Genomic DNA, 20,000 nt, shown 5'->3' with positions numbered 1-20,000 from the left:
TTTCAGTGATTCTATTCTACTTGAAAATGATTAATTAATAAACTTCTCGAAACCTGAAAGAGGTAGAGAGGAAGAGGGAGAAGGAAAGGGAGAGAAAGAGAGAGAGAGACAGAGGGAGGGAGGAAGGGATGGTGGGGGGAGAGGGAGAGAGAGAGAGAGTGTGTGTGTTTTATAAATGTATTCAGATTAAGATTAAGTGATATCTTACTTTTATATACAAAATAACAAATTGTTGCTTTAATGTTGACAACTGATAAAACCTTGATTATATTCATCTTATATAATCATAGCATAGTTGTTAAATATAATCGAATACATTATAGTACCATTGTTTCAGCCTTTATATACTTGAATTTGATGTGTCGCATAGGAAATATCATCATTATTATTAATTATTATTATAACTACTGTTGTTTTGTGTTGGAAACCATTATTGTCATTATTATTTTTGTTTTTGATATTATTGTTATAGTTAATTTGAATTATAGTTACTGTTATCAACTTCACCTGCAAATAGTAGCCTTAAAGTAATAATGATATGATAATAATGAATGTGATAATGCTAATGAAAATAGTAATGATAATGATAATACAAGTAAAGGTAATTGTAATACTAGTAATATTGATGATAATGATAGAAATAATAATAGTAATATTAATGATAGTAATAATAATGATAATGATAATAACAATAATAGTAATAATGATGATTCATGATGAGCAGGAAGGAGATAGTAGTTATAGATATAGTAATAGTAATGATGATAATAATAACAATGATGATTGTAATAACTGTTATAACGATAATAATAATAACAGTAATAGTGATATTAGTGGTGATAATAATGGTGATAATAGTAATAGTAATTATAATGGTATGATGATATTTTAATATGATGATGATAATAACACTATATAATAATATGAGTTATAAAGTTATATAATAATATGTTTATAATGATAAGAATAATAATATGATAACATAATAATGGTGTGAGAATAATATGATATTGATGTAAGAATGATGACATAATAGCACAATAGTATGACAATATGTTAGTGATATTATAATGATTTGATAATGGTGATGATAATTTAATAATGACAATATAGTGATAATGAAATAGTATTGATGATATGATGATAATGAATTTATGATAATATAATGATCATGATATTATAAAAGTTCTATAATAGGATGATGATGATAATGGTAATGATGTCAATATCAAGTGAACTGTTCTGAATGGTGAATGTACAAGAATATACAAATGAGAATAAATCATCTTATTATGCAAGATATGTAATTGGCACTTCGAGTACATCAATATGTATAGCAGGGGAAGGTTCATAGTTTTCTTGAAATGTTAACGATTAAAGTTAATCGTATATATTTCTTCTGCGGTAGGCCAAAGAGTGTAGTGAGACCACACAATAAAAAGAATATAGTACATTTTTGAGAGGAACAGTTAAGTGCATAGTTTTGCTGGTTTCTATAAGATCATTACTGAATTAAATATGTTTCGATATTTGGAGGTTTGTTCCTCACTTGACTTTCTGTATCTTTTAGAGGATATTCCGATTTCTTCACATCAAGCAGCTTGCTAAACTTTTTCTTGTACAATGGTTCTCAAATGGGACACATTTTTCCCCCTGTTCGTAAAAAAGGGTATGGCATCAAATTTTAAAACTAAATATTGATTCTACAGTACACTATGATTAGTCAGATTGTTTGCCTCACATATTTTTTAATCTAGTTTCTCTGTTGTTTTAGCGGTAAAGACAAGACAAGGAACCACCTGAAATCTGATGGCTACAATGGGGAAGGCACTTCTATTAACAGCTCCTCAAATAGATAAACTTTTAAACTGCTATTGTCAGTGGGAACTTTGATGATTCATTTCAATGTTATATTAATTTGGGTGTTTGTGTTAGCTACTACAAGTACAGTAATTTTCACCCCTTATTTATAGTGTACTTTCCATATTTGCATCAATAATTCTAATTTCCATTTCCCCTGGGCTTCCCATAATTGCAGCAATAATTCCCATAATTTCAGCAATAATTCCCATTGTTTCCCCCTAGGCTTCCCATAATTGCAGCAATAATTCCCATAATTTCAGCAATAATTCCCATTTTTTCCCTTTGGGCTTCTCATATTTGTTGCAATAATTCCCATGTCTGTTGCCCCTGGGCTTCCCATATTTTCAGTAATGATAATTCCCATTTCTGTTTCTCCCTGGGCTTCCCATATTTAAAGTAATTAGAATGCTCACTTCTGTTTCCCCCTGGGCTTGTCATATTTGCAGCAATGATAGTTCCCATTTCTGTTTCCTCCTGGGCTTCCCATATTTGCAATTAGAATTTCCATTTCTGTTTCCCATTTGGCTTCCCATATTTGTTGCAATGAAAATTCCTATTTATATCCCCTTTGGCTTTACATATTTATTGCAATGATAATTACCATTTCTGTTTCTCCTTAGGCTTTCATTTTCCATTAGATAGCATTTTCATTATTTGAATTAAGAAACAGGAATTATTATAGACTCCATTCCTTTACTTTAGTAATGCAATTCACTTATTCCATTTCTTTTTTCAAGAGTTAGGTAGCTATATTTTCTTCTATCAATCATTTTGTTAACCCTAGCTGTACTTCGAATGACAAGGATCTCCAGCTAAATTGGGCATTAGTCTTACTTCTGTGTTTTATCTAGTTCCGTTTTTCTTGATTTCGCTTTTGAAGCTGAATTACTAATAAACCTTCTAATGTAAATCTAGCACATTCACTTCACTGTGTATCCACAGGATATAAGAAACACATAATATTTATTTACTTTACTTCACACCTCAGATCATAGACTTGCTATTCATAACATTATTTAACAATATCAGCATTATTGTACATGTAAAAAATAAGTAGTTCTTCCAATGGCCCATAAGTCTAGGTGCTGCCAGTATCCTATATACAACATACAAGTTAAGAGCTTTGCTATTTACAGATCAAGATTATTATATCATAATACAAATTGTTATCATGGACTACACACCACTCACATAATGATTGAAGAAACTTAAATAAGATACACATCACCCTTCCATTAAGGGTGTACAGTCCAGTATTAAATACAAATGTAATCAAGAATTGTGGGCTTTTCTTAAAACAGTAATTGGAATGCAAATAAGAGATTGTTTTTATCTTTTTTTTTTCTTTTTGTTTGTGAAGTTACTATTCAACTTGAGAATTTAGTGATCATCAAGCAGAGACATTTGTAGTGGAACAATAAATTGAAAAATAATCCAGTATTCACAGATATACATATACAGAGGCATTTCCCCAGATTATATAAAAGGTAAATCACAAAGATCTGATAATACATAGTGGGAATTATAAAAGAGATTATAGAATGACCAAAAAAAATGAAATACTTGGAAAATGTACATAAATAGTATCCATTAAGATTTGAAACTGCAAAGCTTGAGTGGTAACATATTTATAACACGAGTATTGCTCTACATGTGTTTCACTTCATTGAAGAAATACAGACATTTATATTTAAGTAATTTGATATTTGCAGTTGAGATGGGTCTTCGTTGTTGTTTTATAATAATTTTGATGTATAATGACCCAATGAACACTGTTTTACAGTTAAATAATCAAATATTCTTTATCATACTTAAGCACTTGTCTTTTGTGGATTTCTACAAACAACAGATGAGTCTTGTTTCATAGCTGTAAAATTGAAGCAGTCATATTTTTCTTCTAAATATGCTTGGTTCTTTTTTTTTTTTTTCATCAACAGAAATGAACAATAGAGTTCAGGACTTCTTCATGTCTATTTCAACAGATACAAGCTGACAACACAGAACACTTACATAAGAGGCTCAAACTGATAAAGCAACTCTTTTTATTTCTTTATCACGGTACTTCCGTACCTTTGTACAGTGACCCAAAAAGGATCTCACTTCAAGTTATATTATGAAATCGGACTATAGAGATATGATAAAATGTATTGAGTACTGTATACTTCCTATTAAAAAAAAGAAAAGAAAAAGTATATATGTATTGAAACATAATATTTGCAAGATCAAATATCATGCAAAAATATTGTGGGTTTATGTATGAAATATTAACACACTCCAGAAAAGAGGTTTTGTATAGAAATACTACACAATATGACAAGGTCAGCATACAAAAGAAGTCTTTGGATATGTTGAATACAAACTAGTTATTATCATATACTCAAAATAATAACAATAATAGTAATTTCCATTTACTTTTTCAAGCTTTCAGCTATTGGTTTCATCCCTGACCAAATATCTTTCAAGTCTTATGGGGTATAATATTTTCAATCTCTACCAATTTGGTCTTGTATGCAACACTAATGTCCTACATATATTATAATAATTTTTGCATTACAAAGAATCAGATCCATATTCAACATTATTGACTTTGAAGATTTTATCTTTTATGAGAGTATTTTGTTCATTGATTATTCTCTTTTAAATTTTCATTTCAGTATACTAGCCTCAAGCCAATACAGTGGAACACTATAAAATTGTATATTATGCAAGAAAATATTTCACCTGTATGGTAACAAATTCAATATAGTAGAGAAAAAATCAAAATATTGTTTGCTTCAATCTGTTTCTGAGTCAAGGGACAATCTCAGAAAGGAAAATACACATGCACATACGAATTACACAACCACCTGAAACAAAGTATGCTTGTGTGAATATATCTAAAGTCTAAGTGAAAACTGTAATCCTTGTAGTACCTTTATAATACACAAGCAAAAGAAAATACAAAATTGGAGTAAAGAACTTAAAATTAAGATTTTATATAAATCATAATTAAAAACCTCATTTCAATTGAGTTTTGGGATTTAAAACACCATGATTTGAACTCAGCTGTGATACTTTGTGGAACTTAACCAGTACACGGTATGTGGACACTGGTCATTGCAGACATAATTTCAAAATAAATATGCCAAAAGACCATGAGCAAACATCAAAGAATATAAATAATATGACAGATTACAATCAGCTGTTGTACACGTCTTACAGATAGTTATTAAATAACCAAAGACTCTAGAATGATGGCAGAATACTCTAGCTACTGTATACTAATTACACTGCATGTGGCATCATGCACAAGTCTGGGTTTGCTATTCCTCGGTTGTGTATCACAATGCACACTATCACAGGGGAAGCCACAAATTGTAGCATAAAGGTAGTTGGCCACTGAGGGCAAGATTTCATTACTTATGGGAGGTGTAAGGTGGGGTCATTATCACCTACTTCAGATGCTAGAACTAGAAAAAAAAATCATTTGTTTAAGGTCTGGTTATTATGTATTTACAGACAGCCTTGATAAAAATCTAAAGCTTACATCTCTGCAGTAGATCATTAATTAACTATTCTTGGAATCAGCTGATCTAGTTTACCTGAAAGTTATTCGAACAATTCAGTCCTAGATTGTGGTTGTTTCATAATCACCTGAACTTGAAATGAGAATAGGTGGGATGTCTCAATAATAAATACTGGACAAATATGTATTGATTGTTTAGTTGCTAGAGACCTAAACTGTGGATAAAACAGCCAAGATTTGATCATCAATAAGATTTTGCATCCTTACTGACAGGTATTATGCACCATATCATGTGTGGAAAGTAAGTCTTCTGAATAAACAAAGGTATAAGATATCTGAATCTTCTGTTCCATAGAGAGACTCTTCCATGCTTTCTTTGTCTTTCATGATCAAACTTACAAGATTAGGGCTGTCAGTGATAATCAATATGGACAAAATGAGTGCAAGGAGTTATCAAAACATTAACTTAAAATATGTTTAAAGAATTACCTCTACTGTGTTCTTAATAGTCTATACATAGGATTAATAACTACAAAATCAGTAATTATTTCTGAGCAAGATCTACTGTGAAGTATATTGAAAAGAGGGGTACTATACCACCAAGAGAGCAATGAACAACAAGAAATGTAATTAACAAGGTAACGGTACCCTTTCATTTTACTAAATCAAACTGGTAGTGACTAGCCACATTCAACAATTACATTTTAACTTTGACAGGATAATGTTAACCACTTGATTCTACACTAGACAGATAGCCAACTGTCACAACCTCTATTGAAAAAATAATGCTATAAAACCTTTGATATCATAGATAGCCAGTGCATAACTTTTAGAAAACCCTTTTCCTTCAGTACACTGGGAAAATCACAACTGATGAGGAGCAACTCTTCTCTGACAAACTAAGGAAAAGAATTATTATCTGGAAATGTTATATGGATGAAATAAAATGACTAGGCTGCTCCTGAGACCTAAAATCTAGATTCTACTATTAAAGAAGGAAAAAATTGATATAAATGACTACAAATTATTTATTTGATTATGTCAGCATCAAAGTGCCAAATCAATGTTGATATAGGTTGATATAAACAGATTTATTCTGTGTCACATTCATGATGGCTCTCTGCAATATAATGATAGGAAATCACAATGTATTTTTTTTATACAAGTTAAATTTACTAGAATAATCATAATCTTAGTCACTAAATATTCATAAGTAATTATAAATTATTCTAAAAGTGAACTTTGTCTTGATAATAGCCTCCATGAATTACATGATTACTGAATAACCTGTTCATCAAATTTAGCTCCTTGTCTCAAAGATACTTAGTTTTCCAACAAAAATCAAAGGAACAGATACAAAAGTAATGCATACACACCACACTATCCTGTAGCCTGGACAGTTAAGATTTACGATACATTTGTGATTAACAATACCCTGAGAAGGCAAAACCCATAACCTCCTCTAATATTCCCTGCATCAAAAATTCCTGTTGGTCAACCCAACAAATTTCATCCTATGTGAAAAAAATAAGAAGAAAATAGATCTGAAGTTACATGAAAATTCCTTATTCATCACAAAATATACGGTAGAAAATAGCAACAACTTTGAGGCCACATTATCAAAGATCCACAGTGTCAATAGCAACCACAATTATCTATGGGGTATCAACGGAGATGGAACGAGTGACATCCTTGTAGCAGGGTCGGCACACGGGTACAGGCTGCTGGCTCAAGTGACCAGGGAGTGCTGCTTTCTTGTCAATGCATCTTGTGCAGAAGACTTCTCCACATCGCCAACAGTGGTACTATGAGGAAGAGAAGGAGCATGAAGAGTATTAGAATACATGTTTTCTCAAAATTATGTGAAAAAAGGTAATGTATATTTTACTGTCATAAAGTGAATCACATTGTAACTTTGCTTCATAAATGTTATGCATGCATTATACAACCAAGAAAGGTAATCAAGCTAACTCATAATTAATCTTCATGTTCAAAGGTTATCAATTATATTACACTAAACAAAATATCAATACAAATTCTGGTAACCTTGCTATATATATATATTCCTAAAAGGCAGTAGATGATAGCCCTCTCAAAATAATATAATTTCAATCTTTTACTTTCCATTTTATCCAAAAATCTCTCCTCAGTACAACTTGATAAATTTCCATATCTCTCTACGAGTGCTCTTATGAATGACTTTTATTCTTTCAAATCTTATCCAGTGATAAAGAAACAGGCTGGGACTCAACTAACCTTACGACTGAAGTGATCAAAGGGTGTTGAACAAGAACACTCTCGAACATTTCTGAAGGTCTTCCAATCCAGGGCTACAGAAGTGATTTCAGGTGAAAGAATTCTAGTAGACTGGTACGTGGACAACTGATTCTGTTGAGAAAGAAGGAACATATATGTGTGTTTGTAATTTATATGTTACCAGCAATAGTGATATTGAAATTTGATTCATAAGATGGTCATAACTACTAATAAAAGAAAATGGAACAAAAAATCAATTAATTTAATCATTTTTCCTGCATAAAGTGAGAAGCAAACAAAATATATATAATGTACAACAGAGGTACAAATAAAGGAGAAGTACATCACCAGCATCATGTTATTGCCCTCTCCAAAAATCACGACTCCAGTAGACTACTTACTAACAACCTTTTGCCGCTCTCTATGATCTGTGCTGGATGAATAAAGTTGGATCCTGGGGAGAGTTTCTCAGGTGTAACAGCTGCATCTGCACTGTTGACAGTCAAAGCACCAACGGAAACCAGGGACTCCTCGACTTCTCGCATACTCAGGCCACCTACTAAGGGACTGACCTTTTCGTCTCCATTCTGTTGAAGTAAGATTTCATTGTTCATCACTGTGTAAATGTTCTTCAGGTGCTTATCTTCTTGAGTGAAGTGATGCTGATTTGACATCATTGCTGTAAACCAGCATATCATGTTTTCTAAATTGTGTCAGTTTGGTAGATGTCAGACTGGTCCTAGCTACCTAAAGCAACCCACTTTAAGCCAGAATACGGGATGAGAAATGTTGCTGGTCCAAGAAGACTTCTATCACAAATTCTGCCTTAATATTCCTAAGGAATATGGAACATTAAGTCATCCCCACTCTCTGGATTCATTGTGAATCTTTATGAAGCAAATTAACTCTTTTGCTACCATAACCATAAAACTAGTACTTTGGATGAAATAGTACCGTTATATCATTTTAAGAGAAAATCTTTATGCTAACATTATACTGTAATGAAGAAAAATGTTCATTTCATTAATTCAATTCAATGTATATCCTACTTTATTTTATAATCAGAACATCTGCATCTTTAGTGGAAATACTATACCTGTTGTGCTCCATCCTCAAGTAACCGGTTGTCTGTGTCTTTCTTCTGTGAATGGCCACTTTTCAGTTCTAACTCACTCTTGAGCCAAGTGATGCGCTGGGGATGTGAAAAAATATCAATTAATACAAATCAATGTAAATGCACCTGACTCATCAGTGTACTGTGCTCTGTGCTTATTGTATCCATCTTATTTTTATGATTCCTTTTTGAGACTTCCTTTCCATTCTATTATCCACCTCTCCATTCTTTATTGCTCTTTATTCATAATGTTTTCTCAAGGTTTTCCTTCTTCTCCTTCCTTTTCCTAATGCTATATCAAAGAAAGTCTCACCTTTGTAAGAAACTCTGCCTGGTCGGTGAGCCCTTGTGTGTGCTCTGTTGTTGCCGCCAAGAGATCACCCAGAGGCTCTCGTGGATGCACACCATTCTCGAAGCGGTTGTACATGCCACGCCAGAACCTGGATGGGAGGAAAATGTTCAGCTGTGCCCTGTACTAAGTGATAGTGGAGAGGTAAAATAGTGTCCCCCCCCCCACTCTCTTCCTTTATCTGTCTTATAAATTTTATAAACACTTCCATGATTTGTATATTTTTTGCATACAATGAAAAATTATGCCATAAAAGCTGAAGTTACATTGCCCTATGCTTTTCTAATACATTTTATTTTAAGCAAGGCCTTAATTGAGAGTACGAGAAAAAGATGGAGAAAGATGTAAACAAAAATGAATATAATCATTTTAAAAAACAAAAAAAGACAAACCTGATGCTCTGAGGACAAAGAATGACTTTGAGGACATCTGTAGTTGAGTCTCTTCGATACAGAGGGTTCTTGTACTCGCTTTCATGCATCTTCATGTAGCCCCAGAGGGAGTAAGTCCTTTCTGCTAATCTGTACAGACACATGATCCATCATGAATTAGCGATTATGTGTTTTATGAACTTGTGTATCCTTCTATTGAAATATAAATAGGGTTAACATTTCTCAAAATACTGCCAGATATATAAATATCAAATTTACCTTAGATCAATGCGATCCTTCTGGCAATTTCCAATGAAAGTTCCAAACTGAGCTGAGTAAACATGATCATGAAGAATTAGCAGATATCTTTCATTAAATTCAAAGGCTGAGGGCAGAATCTGTTGCAGTTGCCACACACAATCTGAAATGATTTAGATTATGTTTGTATACTATATGTACACCACAAACATACTGGTCAAACATATATATCATATTCATAATGATAGATTCTCTGATGACTTATTCAGTTATAATATTATTTATAACACTAATACAGCCCTTATATTTAATTTCTGACAAGTAATACATAATTTATATTTACAAAACTTTTCCTGAGAAACGAGCATTTTCAAAATCATTTTACAAATTTGTTTCATCCATAAAGATCAATCCAGTAAAAGCTTTCTGAGACACAGCTACAGATAGCATATCATATTTAGTAGTTAAAGGCATTTTATTTAAGGAAATACACAGAGGAAGACAATTACCAAGAAACTGTGTGAAGATCGGCGACACTTCCTTGCCATCACCTTGAATGTGTCCGCAGCGATCAGTAAACTTGTGTCCAAATGCCAACCACTCCTTCTCAATGAGTATCTATAAAAGGAAAGAATGTATTGACAGCCTTTAGTAGTTAGTGCTAGATTACCAATAGATTTATCTCCTATTTTTTCCTTTTTTCCCTTACCTTCTCAATTCATTATTTTTCTATCTCCATTAATCTATTTTTTTCTTTGCCTTGTTAGTTTCAGCTATATCTATATCTATATCCTATTTATTTCTTTTTTTTAATTCCTCATCCTTAGCCCATGTTCTTTGGCATTTCAACTTTAACATTTCCCTCTCCCATGTCTGCTGTGTAGTGCAGTGGTAACATGCTGGGCTTGCAATCTTGCTGACCTGCATTCGATCCTGCACACTACCAGTGGATGGTAACCCTGGCCATTCCTTGCACACAGGGGGAGATTTAGAAGCAAAATAAAAGAGACAGTATTTCACAGCAAAGAATATCCATTGTGACAAATGGAACTGAAACTAAATCTTTAAATCCGTAAATCTCTCTCTCTCTGTCTTTCTCACTATTTTTCCTACCTCTCCCCCTCTCTCCCTATCTCTTCCCATTCCCATCCCACTCTTCCTGTTTCTCTCACCTCTCTCAATTTCTTCCTGTTTCTCTCTACTCTTTCCTTCTGTTTCTTTGCCTCTCCCCTAGTCTCTCTCCTCTCAACCCCCTATCTTGTCTATCTACTCTTTTACCCTCCCTTCCTTCCTATTTCTCTCCCCTCAATCCTCTCCTTCCCCCTTCTCTTCCTTTCTTTCCGCCTTCTTTTTCTATCTCCATGTCTCTCACTTTCTTCATTTCTCTGCTAATCCTCTATATTTTTTTGTCTCTCTCTCTCTTCTCCCTGTCGCTTCTTTTTTTCTCCCCTTTCTCCCTCTTTTCATGCCTGCCTGCCTCCCTCCCTCTCTTTTCTTCCCTTCCCCTCATCTTTCTACAAACTCTCCCTTGCTGCCACCCCTATCTGGTAACCCATTAAAACAATCATAATTTTACATAGTTTTCCCAGTTTTCTCCTCACATTGGAGGAAAGTTGGCCAAGTTCCCAACAGCTCCCAAAACTTTCAGGATTGCATATCATTTGAGGGTAAGTGTTCATAGTATTATTGTTCCATTTTGTGGATACGTGTGTCATTTGGAAAAATTTATGCTGAACGTTATACCTCTGTTATTGATTTAGTTGTTTACAATGATGGTGCCAAAAGTACAATACTGCTACATTAATATCACGGTCACTCATATTATTGATATCATTACTGTTATTAACTAGATATTATGAGACTGTTATTATTGTGATCACTATCATTATTCTCACTGTTAATACCATTATCAATTTTAATGTTAATAATAATGATGACGATGATGATGATGATGATGATGATGATGATGATGATGATTGATGATGATGATTGATGATGATTGATGGATGATGGATGATGATTGACAATGATGATTGATGATGATTGACAATGATGATTGATGATGATTGACAATGATGATTGACAATAATTGATGATGATTGACAATGATGATTGATGATGATTGACAATGATGATTGATGATGATTGACAATGATGATTGATGATGATTGACAATGATGATTGATGATGATTGAAAATGATGATTGATGATTACTGATGGTGATGATATGATGATTGATAATTGATGATGATAATTATAATGATTATTATGATTATGACAATGATGATGATGGAAATGATAATGATGAAAATAATGATGATGGCAATGATGGTGATAATGGTTAATCAATATTATTACTAATGAATACCAAATCATGTTCTGCATTAACAAAGGTTAAATAGCAAACTGTTATCCCGTTTTCAATGTAAGTTTTTTAATTGATCATCATATGTTAGCCAACCATTATTATCATGAAATCTGTTACTACTATCATCATCATAATAAAATCTACAAATATGTTGCTACTATTATTACAAAACATGCAAAGTTTAGAGACAGTTAGAAACTTGATTTCCTAAAAAAATGAGTATATATATATTTTTTTTACAATATACATTATTTTAGCTTCTCTCGAAAGTCTAAGGACCGACTCTCCACATTTCACTTGTCTAGAGAAGCCAGAATTCCACAAGGAGAATTAATCTGCAATAAAGGAATTGCAGTATGAATAATTTCTTTGATTACTCTAATTATGTAACATCTTCAAAGATTCCTTTATCATATGCAAATTAACCATAATTGTAGGAAACTCATACTGAAGAAAATGTTAAAATCGTCTGCTTTCATGTATTTAGATAATAATTCATCAAAAAAGTACAGTTCCTCATCTTATGTGATGCATCATCATTATCAATGTTTAAAAAATATGTGAAAATTATATAGAGACCGCATGTACTAAAACAACAATCAGACCTCGACCGCCTCCAGCAACCAAAGCAACACACCTGGAATCCTTGAGTCGTGCGGTAGTAGGGGTCGAGCATGAGCTGGGCGAGGGCGCAGGTCTGGGCCGTGCGATCCCAGCCGTCCGAGCAGTGCACCAGGACGCTGACGCCCTCCACCATAGAACTGGTGATGAACGCCGCCGTCTCCAGGACTGAGCGCACGTGCTTCAGCCAGCCGGACGACTCCACGCCCCCGATGAAGCCGCTCATCGAGGGGGTAACCAGCTGGCATGCTGCGAAAAGGAGTTTGGCGTAAATTGCTGGGATGATGGGAGGGAGTAAAGCTTTGGATGTATGTGGTGTGATTTTATATATGGCGATAGGAATATTTCAAATATATTCTTAGAGTATACGATCTAGCATAAATGTTAATACTTGGTATGCTTTTTTTTTCTGAACAGCTTTAGCAAAAATATTTGAAAAAATCGTTATACTATAACCAACATCAACATCAGGTGTGAAACAGATTTACACATGACAATTCATAAATTATGCACTCACTCTCAATTAGCTTGGTAAGGGAAGCTCTCATGACATGAATGTTTTCTATCCCGGAGAAGTGGAATTTAATGTTTTCGTAATAGGCCTCATTCTCATAGCCTTTTCCAGCCGCGCGGTTCGCCATAGCATTGATCTGTGGAGACAAATAAAGATAATTTTAGCATCCTGTTTAACCAACCCAGATTCAGAAGTTTTCGCGGGATAAAACTTGGAATGGGCGCTTGCAACCTGGAAATGGATTCTCTTTTGCTAAATGCTGGGGGAACTTGTACCTCGTATTACAGTAATTGCTTTACAATTAGGCCTGTAAAGAACTCTCAAGTTAAATCGTAACAAGCAGATTGAACACGCGAAACCATACATAGTGGAAACGAGAGAAAATCCCTAAAAAATTGCCTGTATAAAAAAAATTGTTTAAAAGATTAGCCAATAAAAATCATAAACAGACCCCAACGTTCTCCAAAGGGATGTAAACACTCCACTCGACCTCAACGCAACAAGAGTGTTATCTCACCTTGGGTCTTGTGTCCACAACGATCATGTGTGAAGAGTTTGGGTTGGAGTGAAGGATGCAGTCCAACAGCTCTTCATCCTCCTCGCACCGAGCGCTGAACCCGGAGAGGGGCTGCGAGGACCGACACAGCGCTGCCTGGGGGTCGGAAATATTTATGATATTAGCCGAGTGATTTTGGAAATTCGTGAACGTTCTTGAAAGCCTAATATTTACGAAGAAGTGGAGGGAAAAGCCAAATTCCAAACTTACTTACTTATTCATTCACTCACTCACTCTCTCTCTCCATTCTTATTTTCTCCCCCTCATAATTTTGATTTTCTAAAAAAAAGTAGAAAAAAATTAATAAGAAAACATCCCTCAAACATTCTTCCACGCCGACTTCCTACAGCTCCCACGCTAATCAAAATAGTTATGGCGAAGTTCAGTACCTGGTTTTTGTGAAGGTAAGAGAGGACGGGGAAGCGGCCCTTGCTCCTGAACTTGGAACTGCTGAGGATGACCTTCGTGGGCGCCGAGGCGGGGACGAAGAGCTCCTGAGGGTACGTGTCACAGATCTGCGGGAGAAGAGCTTATCAATACACTGTGAAATTGGACCCCGAATCTCTGAAAAAATAGGATATACAGCACTGTTGATTGAGGTCAAACTGGATCTCGGAACAAAATGGGCTATAAAATACTGTTGGATGATACCATGTAGTATCTGGAAATGTAAAATGTTTGGATCTAATCCCTATGCTGTTGCTTTAAGCTTAAAAAGATGATATCTAAGAATGTTATCCATATCTCTTTGGAAGACGTGTGTCGAGTTAAAGAAGATGCAGTACTGAGCCCTTATTATGACCGAAACACTTATTTCTACCTCAAAAAGAAGACAAATAAAAAGTCTGGCACTATTTAGTTTCTTAATGCTATACATTTTCCACCCTTGCAACGAACAGCTTTAGTACAACCATTCCTCCTTCCGCAAACAACCAATGATCCCACAAAACCGCACAAAAATACACGCAGTAGCAACTCTCTTTCAAAACGTATAAAAGAAGAGAAAAACAGAGAAGAAAAAAGAGTCATTCAAATCTTCAGCAGCGCTCATTAAGGCACTCCCAACCCTCTACAGTCTTACTTCACAACTCGAGTCTTGCATAATCGCTGAAGTTGGGTTTTATGATGAAAGTTTCCCCTCTCTCTCTCTCTCCCTCTCTCACCTCTTCATCTCCCTCTACCTCTCTCCCCTCTCCATCTCCCTCTACCTCTCTCCCCTCTCCATCTCCCTCTACCTCTACCTCTCTCCCCTCTCCATCTCCCTCTTTCCCCTCTCCCTCTCCCTCTCTCCCCTCTCCATCTCCATCTCCCTCTTTCCCCTCTCCCTCTCCCTCTCTCCCCTCTCCATCTCCATCTCCCTCTCTACCTCTCTCTCTCTCCCTCCCTCGCCCTCTCTCTCTTTATTCTTTATCGTGGAAAAAATGGCGGGATGTAGAGAGTGTCCGGGGATGATAAAGCGACTCTTCGGCCACAGAGGATGATGCACACGACACCAAGATTCCTACACACGACCCTGCATCTGTGGGCCGTGGCTCCCCCGCCGCCTTGTTATCGCTCGCTCATGCATATTCTTTTCTGTCTCTGTCTGTTTGAGATTCTTTTTTCCCTCATTTTTTCTCTACTTTGTTTTTTTCCTTTCCTGCTATTTCTGCTTTATCTCGATATTTCTCACTATCTCTCTCTCTCTAACCATTACTCTCTCTCTCTTTCTCTCTCTCTCCCTCTCATTCTCTAACTCTCTCTCCCTCCCTCTCTTTCTTTCTTTCTTTCTCTAACTCTTTCTCTCCCTCCCGCTCTTTCTCTAATCTCCCCCTCTCTCTCTCTTTCTCTAACTTTCTCTTTCTATACCTCTCTCTCCCTCTCTTTCTCTAACTCCCCCCCCCCTCTCTCTCTCTCTCTCTCTCTCTCTCTCTCTCTCTCTCTCTCTCTCTCTCTCTCTCTCTCTCTCTCTCTCTCTCTCTCTCTCTCTCTCTCTCTCTCTCTCTCTCTCTCTCTCTCTCTCTCTCTCTCTCTCTCTCTCTCTCTCTCTCTCTCTCTCTCTCTCTCTCGCTTTCCCTTTATCTTTTTCTTCTTCGTTTTCTCTCATTCTCTCTCGGCAGCTAAATATTTCCCGATAAGGAGCTTGGAGTATTTTGCATAATTCCTGCCAGAACGCGCCCATTAATTACCGAATTCCGTTTCTCCTCATTATCCTCCCTCCCTTAAACCGCCCATTTCATCTTTCCCCTTAACCCCTCTTTACCCTCTCCCCCTAATCTCCCCGTTTCTTCCCTCCCCTTAGACTCTCCCCCCTCCCCCTCCCTTCCCCACCGCCCCCTTCACTCCCCCAAAGAAAGAAAGACAGAGAAATCCCTCCCTCAAAATCGCAGAACAAGAACCCCGGGAATGTGCGTGCGGGCGTGGGCGGCAAACGAACACCTGCGGACCCCCCCCCCCCCCTTAACCCCTCGTTTTTCCCTCCCCTTAGGCCAACCCCTCTTTACCCTCTCCCTTGACCCCTCCCCCCCAAGCCGACCTGCCGCAGCCGAGTCGCCCCGCCCGCGTAATTGTCTGGGAGTAAATGCAAATTGGAGAGCTCGCCGTCGGGCCGAGAGGAGGTCCCGGCGTCTGACTGAGGGCGGTCGCGGCTATCCAATACGCTGCTAATGGCGCCGGGACACCGAGGGGCGGGGGCGGGGGCGGGGCGTGTGACGGTCGGCTCTCAATTTCGAGCTCGGCGCTCGCTCGCGGTTGGGGAGCGAAGGGGCTTCGGCGAGGTGCTGGGGGAAGAGGAGTCTGTTTTCTTCTGTTTCTATTCTCTTTTCTATCGATGTTCTCTCCTCCTCCCTATCCATTCTCTCTCTCTCTCTCTCTCTCTCTCTCTCTCTCTCTCTCTCTCTCTCTCTCTCTCTCTCTCTCTCTCTCTCTCTCTCTCTCTCTCTCTCTCTCTCTGTCTGTCTGTCTCTCTCTCTCTCTCTCTCGCTCTCTCTCGCTCTCTCTCTCTCTCTCTCTCTCTCTCTCTCTCTCTCTCTCTCTCTCTCTCTCTCTCTCACACACACACACACACACACACACACACACACACACACACACACACACACACACACACACACACACACACACACCATTCTCCCTACCTCATAATTGTGATTGAGGGCGGTGGGCGACCACGAGTCGCAGGGGACGCCCATGCGGTGGTACTCGCGGGCGGGGTTGTACATGTCCCAGCCCATGCTCTTGACGATGTCGTCGTTGCTCGCCGTGTAGTGGAAGCAGTAGAGGTCCTCCAAGTGCACTGTAAAAATAGAAACAAAACATGTACATATTCAGCTGTCAAAAATTCAAGAATAGAAACAAGACATGTGCATATTCAGTAGTTAAAACCCCAAAAATAGAAACAAGCCATGAACGTTTTTTAAAAATTTATATCAAATGAATTCATACAAGGTTGACAAAAAACAAACAAAAAAAAAACGACAAGAAACACGAGAGGGAAAAATCCCTTTGCCCCCTCCCCCCCTCGCGCCATGACCTCGTTAAATGGCACCCACTCGGACGTGACCTTGCACTGAGCGACGAACCCCTGCCACGCGCCGGGGGAACCGTGTTTGTAAGTACTTATAAGTGATTCCGACGGACCCAACGACACTTTAATCGGCACAATCAAACCCCCTTCGCCTCTAACGCTGCAAAGTTGTTACTCGCTTAATGAGTCGCTGATCCCCAACTGCTGGCTCCATTTGCATGTTAATGGCGGGTGAAGCTGATTTTTTTCCCTCCCCTCGAGAGTGCCAAAACTCGGTCTCTGGCACTCCTGTCGCGGCACTGCGCTGACCCTCTGAACCGATGCATTGCCATTCCGAGAACCCTAAACGCAGTGCCACTCTCGGGACCTCGTGCACAGTGCAACAACTCACAGCAACGATGCCATATCCACGAAACAGGAGTTCTGCTTAAACTCCAATTCCGGGCATTCAAACGCCGTTACCTGCACCGAATGACAGTACGGCACTCGCTAAAACCGACCTCCCAGACTGCCTCTTAACCAGATGCCTATACACACGACACCTATCCCTGGAACGCTTATTTCAACCTAAAGCCATTCCTAAAACGCCTATTCCCAGGCAACACCTATCCCTAGAACACCTATTCCCACGCAACCTCATTCCTAAACCACGTATTCCAACCCAAACCCATTCCTAAAATACTTCTTCCCAAGTAACACGCATCCCTGAAACACATTTCAACCCAAACCCATTCCTAAAACGCCTATTCCCACGCATTCCTAAAACACGTATTCCAACCCAAGTCCATTCCTAAAACGCCTATTCCCACGCAACCTCATTCCTAAAACACGTATTCCAACCAAACCCATTCCTAAAACACCCATTCCCACGCAATCTCATTCCTAAAACACGTATTCCAACCCAAACCCATTCCTAAAACGCCTATTCCCACGCAACCTCATTCCTAAAACACGTATTCCAACCCAAACCCATTCCTAAAACGCCCATTCCCCCGCAACACCCACCGCTCAAACACTGCCTCTCGACCAACCCTTTTCCCACGCAACGCCCACCCACACTGACATATGCAAGCGTCAAAAATCACGCAATCCCGAGCCCAGCCGATGAAACCAACCCGGGATATTCCTGGACGCTTTCATGCCGAGCTCTGACAGAGTCCCGTCTATCTATCAATCTATCTGTCTATCTCTTTCCGTATCTATAGTTATCCATACCTTTATCCGTATCAGTACCCCTGTATCTGATCCGCATGCAAGTATATTCTTTATCTAAATATTCAGATACACACAAGGAGCTTTAATGCCTCGCTTCGTCCCTCACATTGACAGGGTCCCCTCAAATTCCCCTCAAATTCCCCTCCACGTCTGAAGCGAAAAAGAAAGAGGATTAAAAAGGAAGTGAAGTATTGGAGAGATGGATAGGACTGAGATATAATGGAGAAAGAGAGAGAATACGAAAGATAAATGATAATGTTATGTATATATATGAAAATAATATAATTTCAATATAAATGATCAAATATATATAAATAATCTTATAAATAAACTATTGATACTAATTTACTCTGGACTTTGGAGGCTAAAAATAACAACATGAATATTCAGGCCAAGTGCATGTTTGCCTTAAATTAATAGCCATTTGTATAAACCTCTTTCACTAAATGTACATGGACGGCTGCTGTGTCTGGCGAAGGGTGTGTGTGTGTGTGTGTGTGTGTGTGTGTGTGTGTGTGTGTGTGTGTGTGTGTGTGTGTGTGTGTGTGTGTGTGTGTGTGTGTGTGTGTGTGTGTGTGTGTGTGAGTGTGAGTGTGAGTGTGAGTGTGAGTGTGAGTGTGAGTGTGAGTGTGAGTGTGAGTGTGTGAGTGTGTGAGTGTGTGTGTGTGTGTGTGTGTGTGTGTGTGTGAAGCCCAATGAAGGCGAACAAAATACGCGGGCGAGGATTCCACCCGACGCACGCGGTGGAGATTGCAAGGCCCTGTTCCACGCCCATTTACCCCCGGCCCATCCACAGCCTAACCCCCTCCCCCATATCCCCCATCCCCACACTTACCCTTTCTCTCCCTCTCTCTGGCTCTCTCCCGCTCTCTTCCTCTTCCTCTTCCTCTCCCTCTCCATCTCTCCCTCTCTCCCACTCTCTCTCTCTCTCTCCCTATCCCCCTCTACATCTCTCCCTCTTTCCCCCTCTCCATCTCTCCCTCCCCCCCTCTCCCCCTCCCCCCCTCCCCCCTCCCTCTCCCTCTCTCATTACCCGCTCTTTCCGCACCAATAACGTGTTATATGACGGCCCGGCGGACGTATTCGCCTTCGAAATTATCCTGTTTACTCGCCTGATCTAAATTGCTTTTTTTCTCCTTCTCATCTTCGCCGAAGCTTTCCCTCTTCGTCTCTCTCCGGAAAATGGCGTATTATTTTCCCAATATGAGAAATGAGCATAACGTCGACGTCTGTTTTTTCCCTCACCGCGCAATGGAGAAAGTGTGCAACGGAACAAGAACTCTGCAATGAACGCTATTCTGTGTACCCGTGGATGTATTCACGAAGCAATCGCTCCAAAGCCCACGGTATTATCTATTTGCAACAGGAAACAAATAATTCTAAGGGATTTCACGCCGCGTTTCAACAACAGCCCGGGCCCCCCTCCTCACCCCCGCCCCCTGAAAATGAGGAAGCTCATCAAAGCGGACACAAGTATAATAAAAAAATAACAGAATGAGTAAAC

General features: G+C 38.2%; 1 protein-coding gene across 1 annotated transcript in view; it reads right to left on the bottom strand.

Annotated features, from left to right (window-relative positions):
* Nucleotides 1–2,823: 2,823 nt before the first annotated feature.
* Nucleotides 2,824–20,000, bottom strand: part of Mtmr6 (Myotubularin related protein 6) — a gene marked incomplete in the record, with an annotated part of 402,582 nt that continues 385,405 nt past the window's right edge. The window contains 13 exon segments of the mRNA XM_070142873.1: nt 2,824–7,173; nt 7,625–7,756; nt 8,026–8,211; nt 8,721–8,816; nt 9,052–9,178; nt 9,480–9,608; nt 9,738–9,879; nt 10,226–10,334; nt 12,723–12,955; nt 13,224–13,356; nt 13,738–13,872; nt 14,166–14,291; nt 16,893–17,050. Of these exon segments, the coding sequence (XP_069998974.1) occupies nt 7,024–7,173; nt 7,625–7,756; nt 8,026–8,211; nt 8,721–8,816; nt 9,052–9,178; nt 9,480–9,608; nt 9,738–9,879; nt 10,226–10,334; nt 12,723–12,955; nt 13,224–13,356; nt 13,738–13,872; nt 14,166–14,291; nt 16,893–17,050 (1,856 nt within the window).

The sequence above is a fragment of the Penaeus vannamei genome, chromosome 30 (genome assembly GCF_042767895.1).
Source record: "Penaeus vannamei isolate JL-2024 chromosome 30, ASM4276789v1, whole genome shotgun sequence".
Taxonomy (NCBI): domain Eukaryota; kingdom Metazoa; phylum Arthropoda; class Malacostraca; order Decapoda; family Penaeidae; genus Penaeus; species Penaeus vannamei.
The sequence above is the reverse complement of the archived record's forward strand: the minus strand, read 5'-3'. Positions and strand labels throughout refer to the sequence as shown.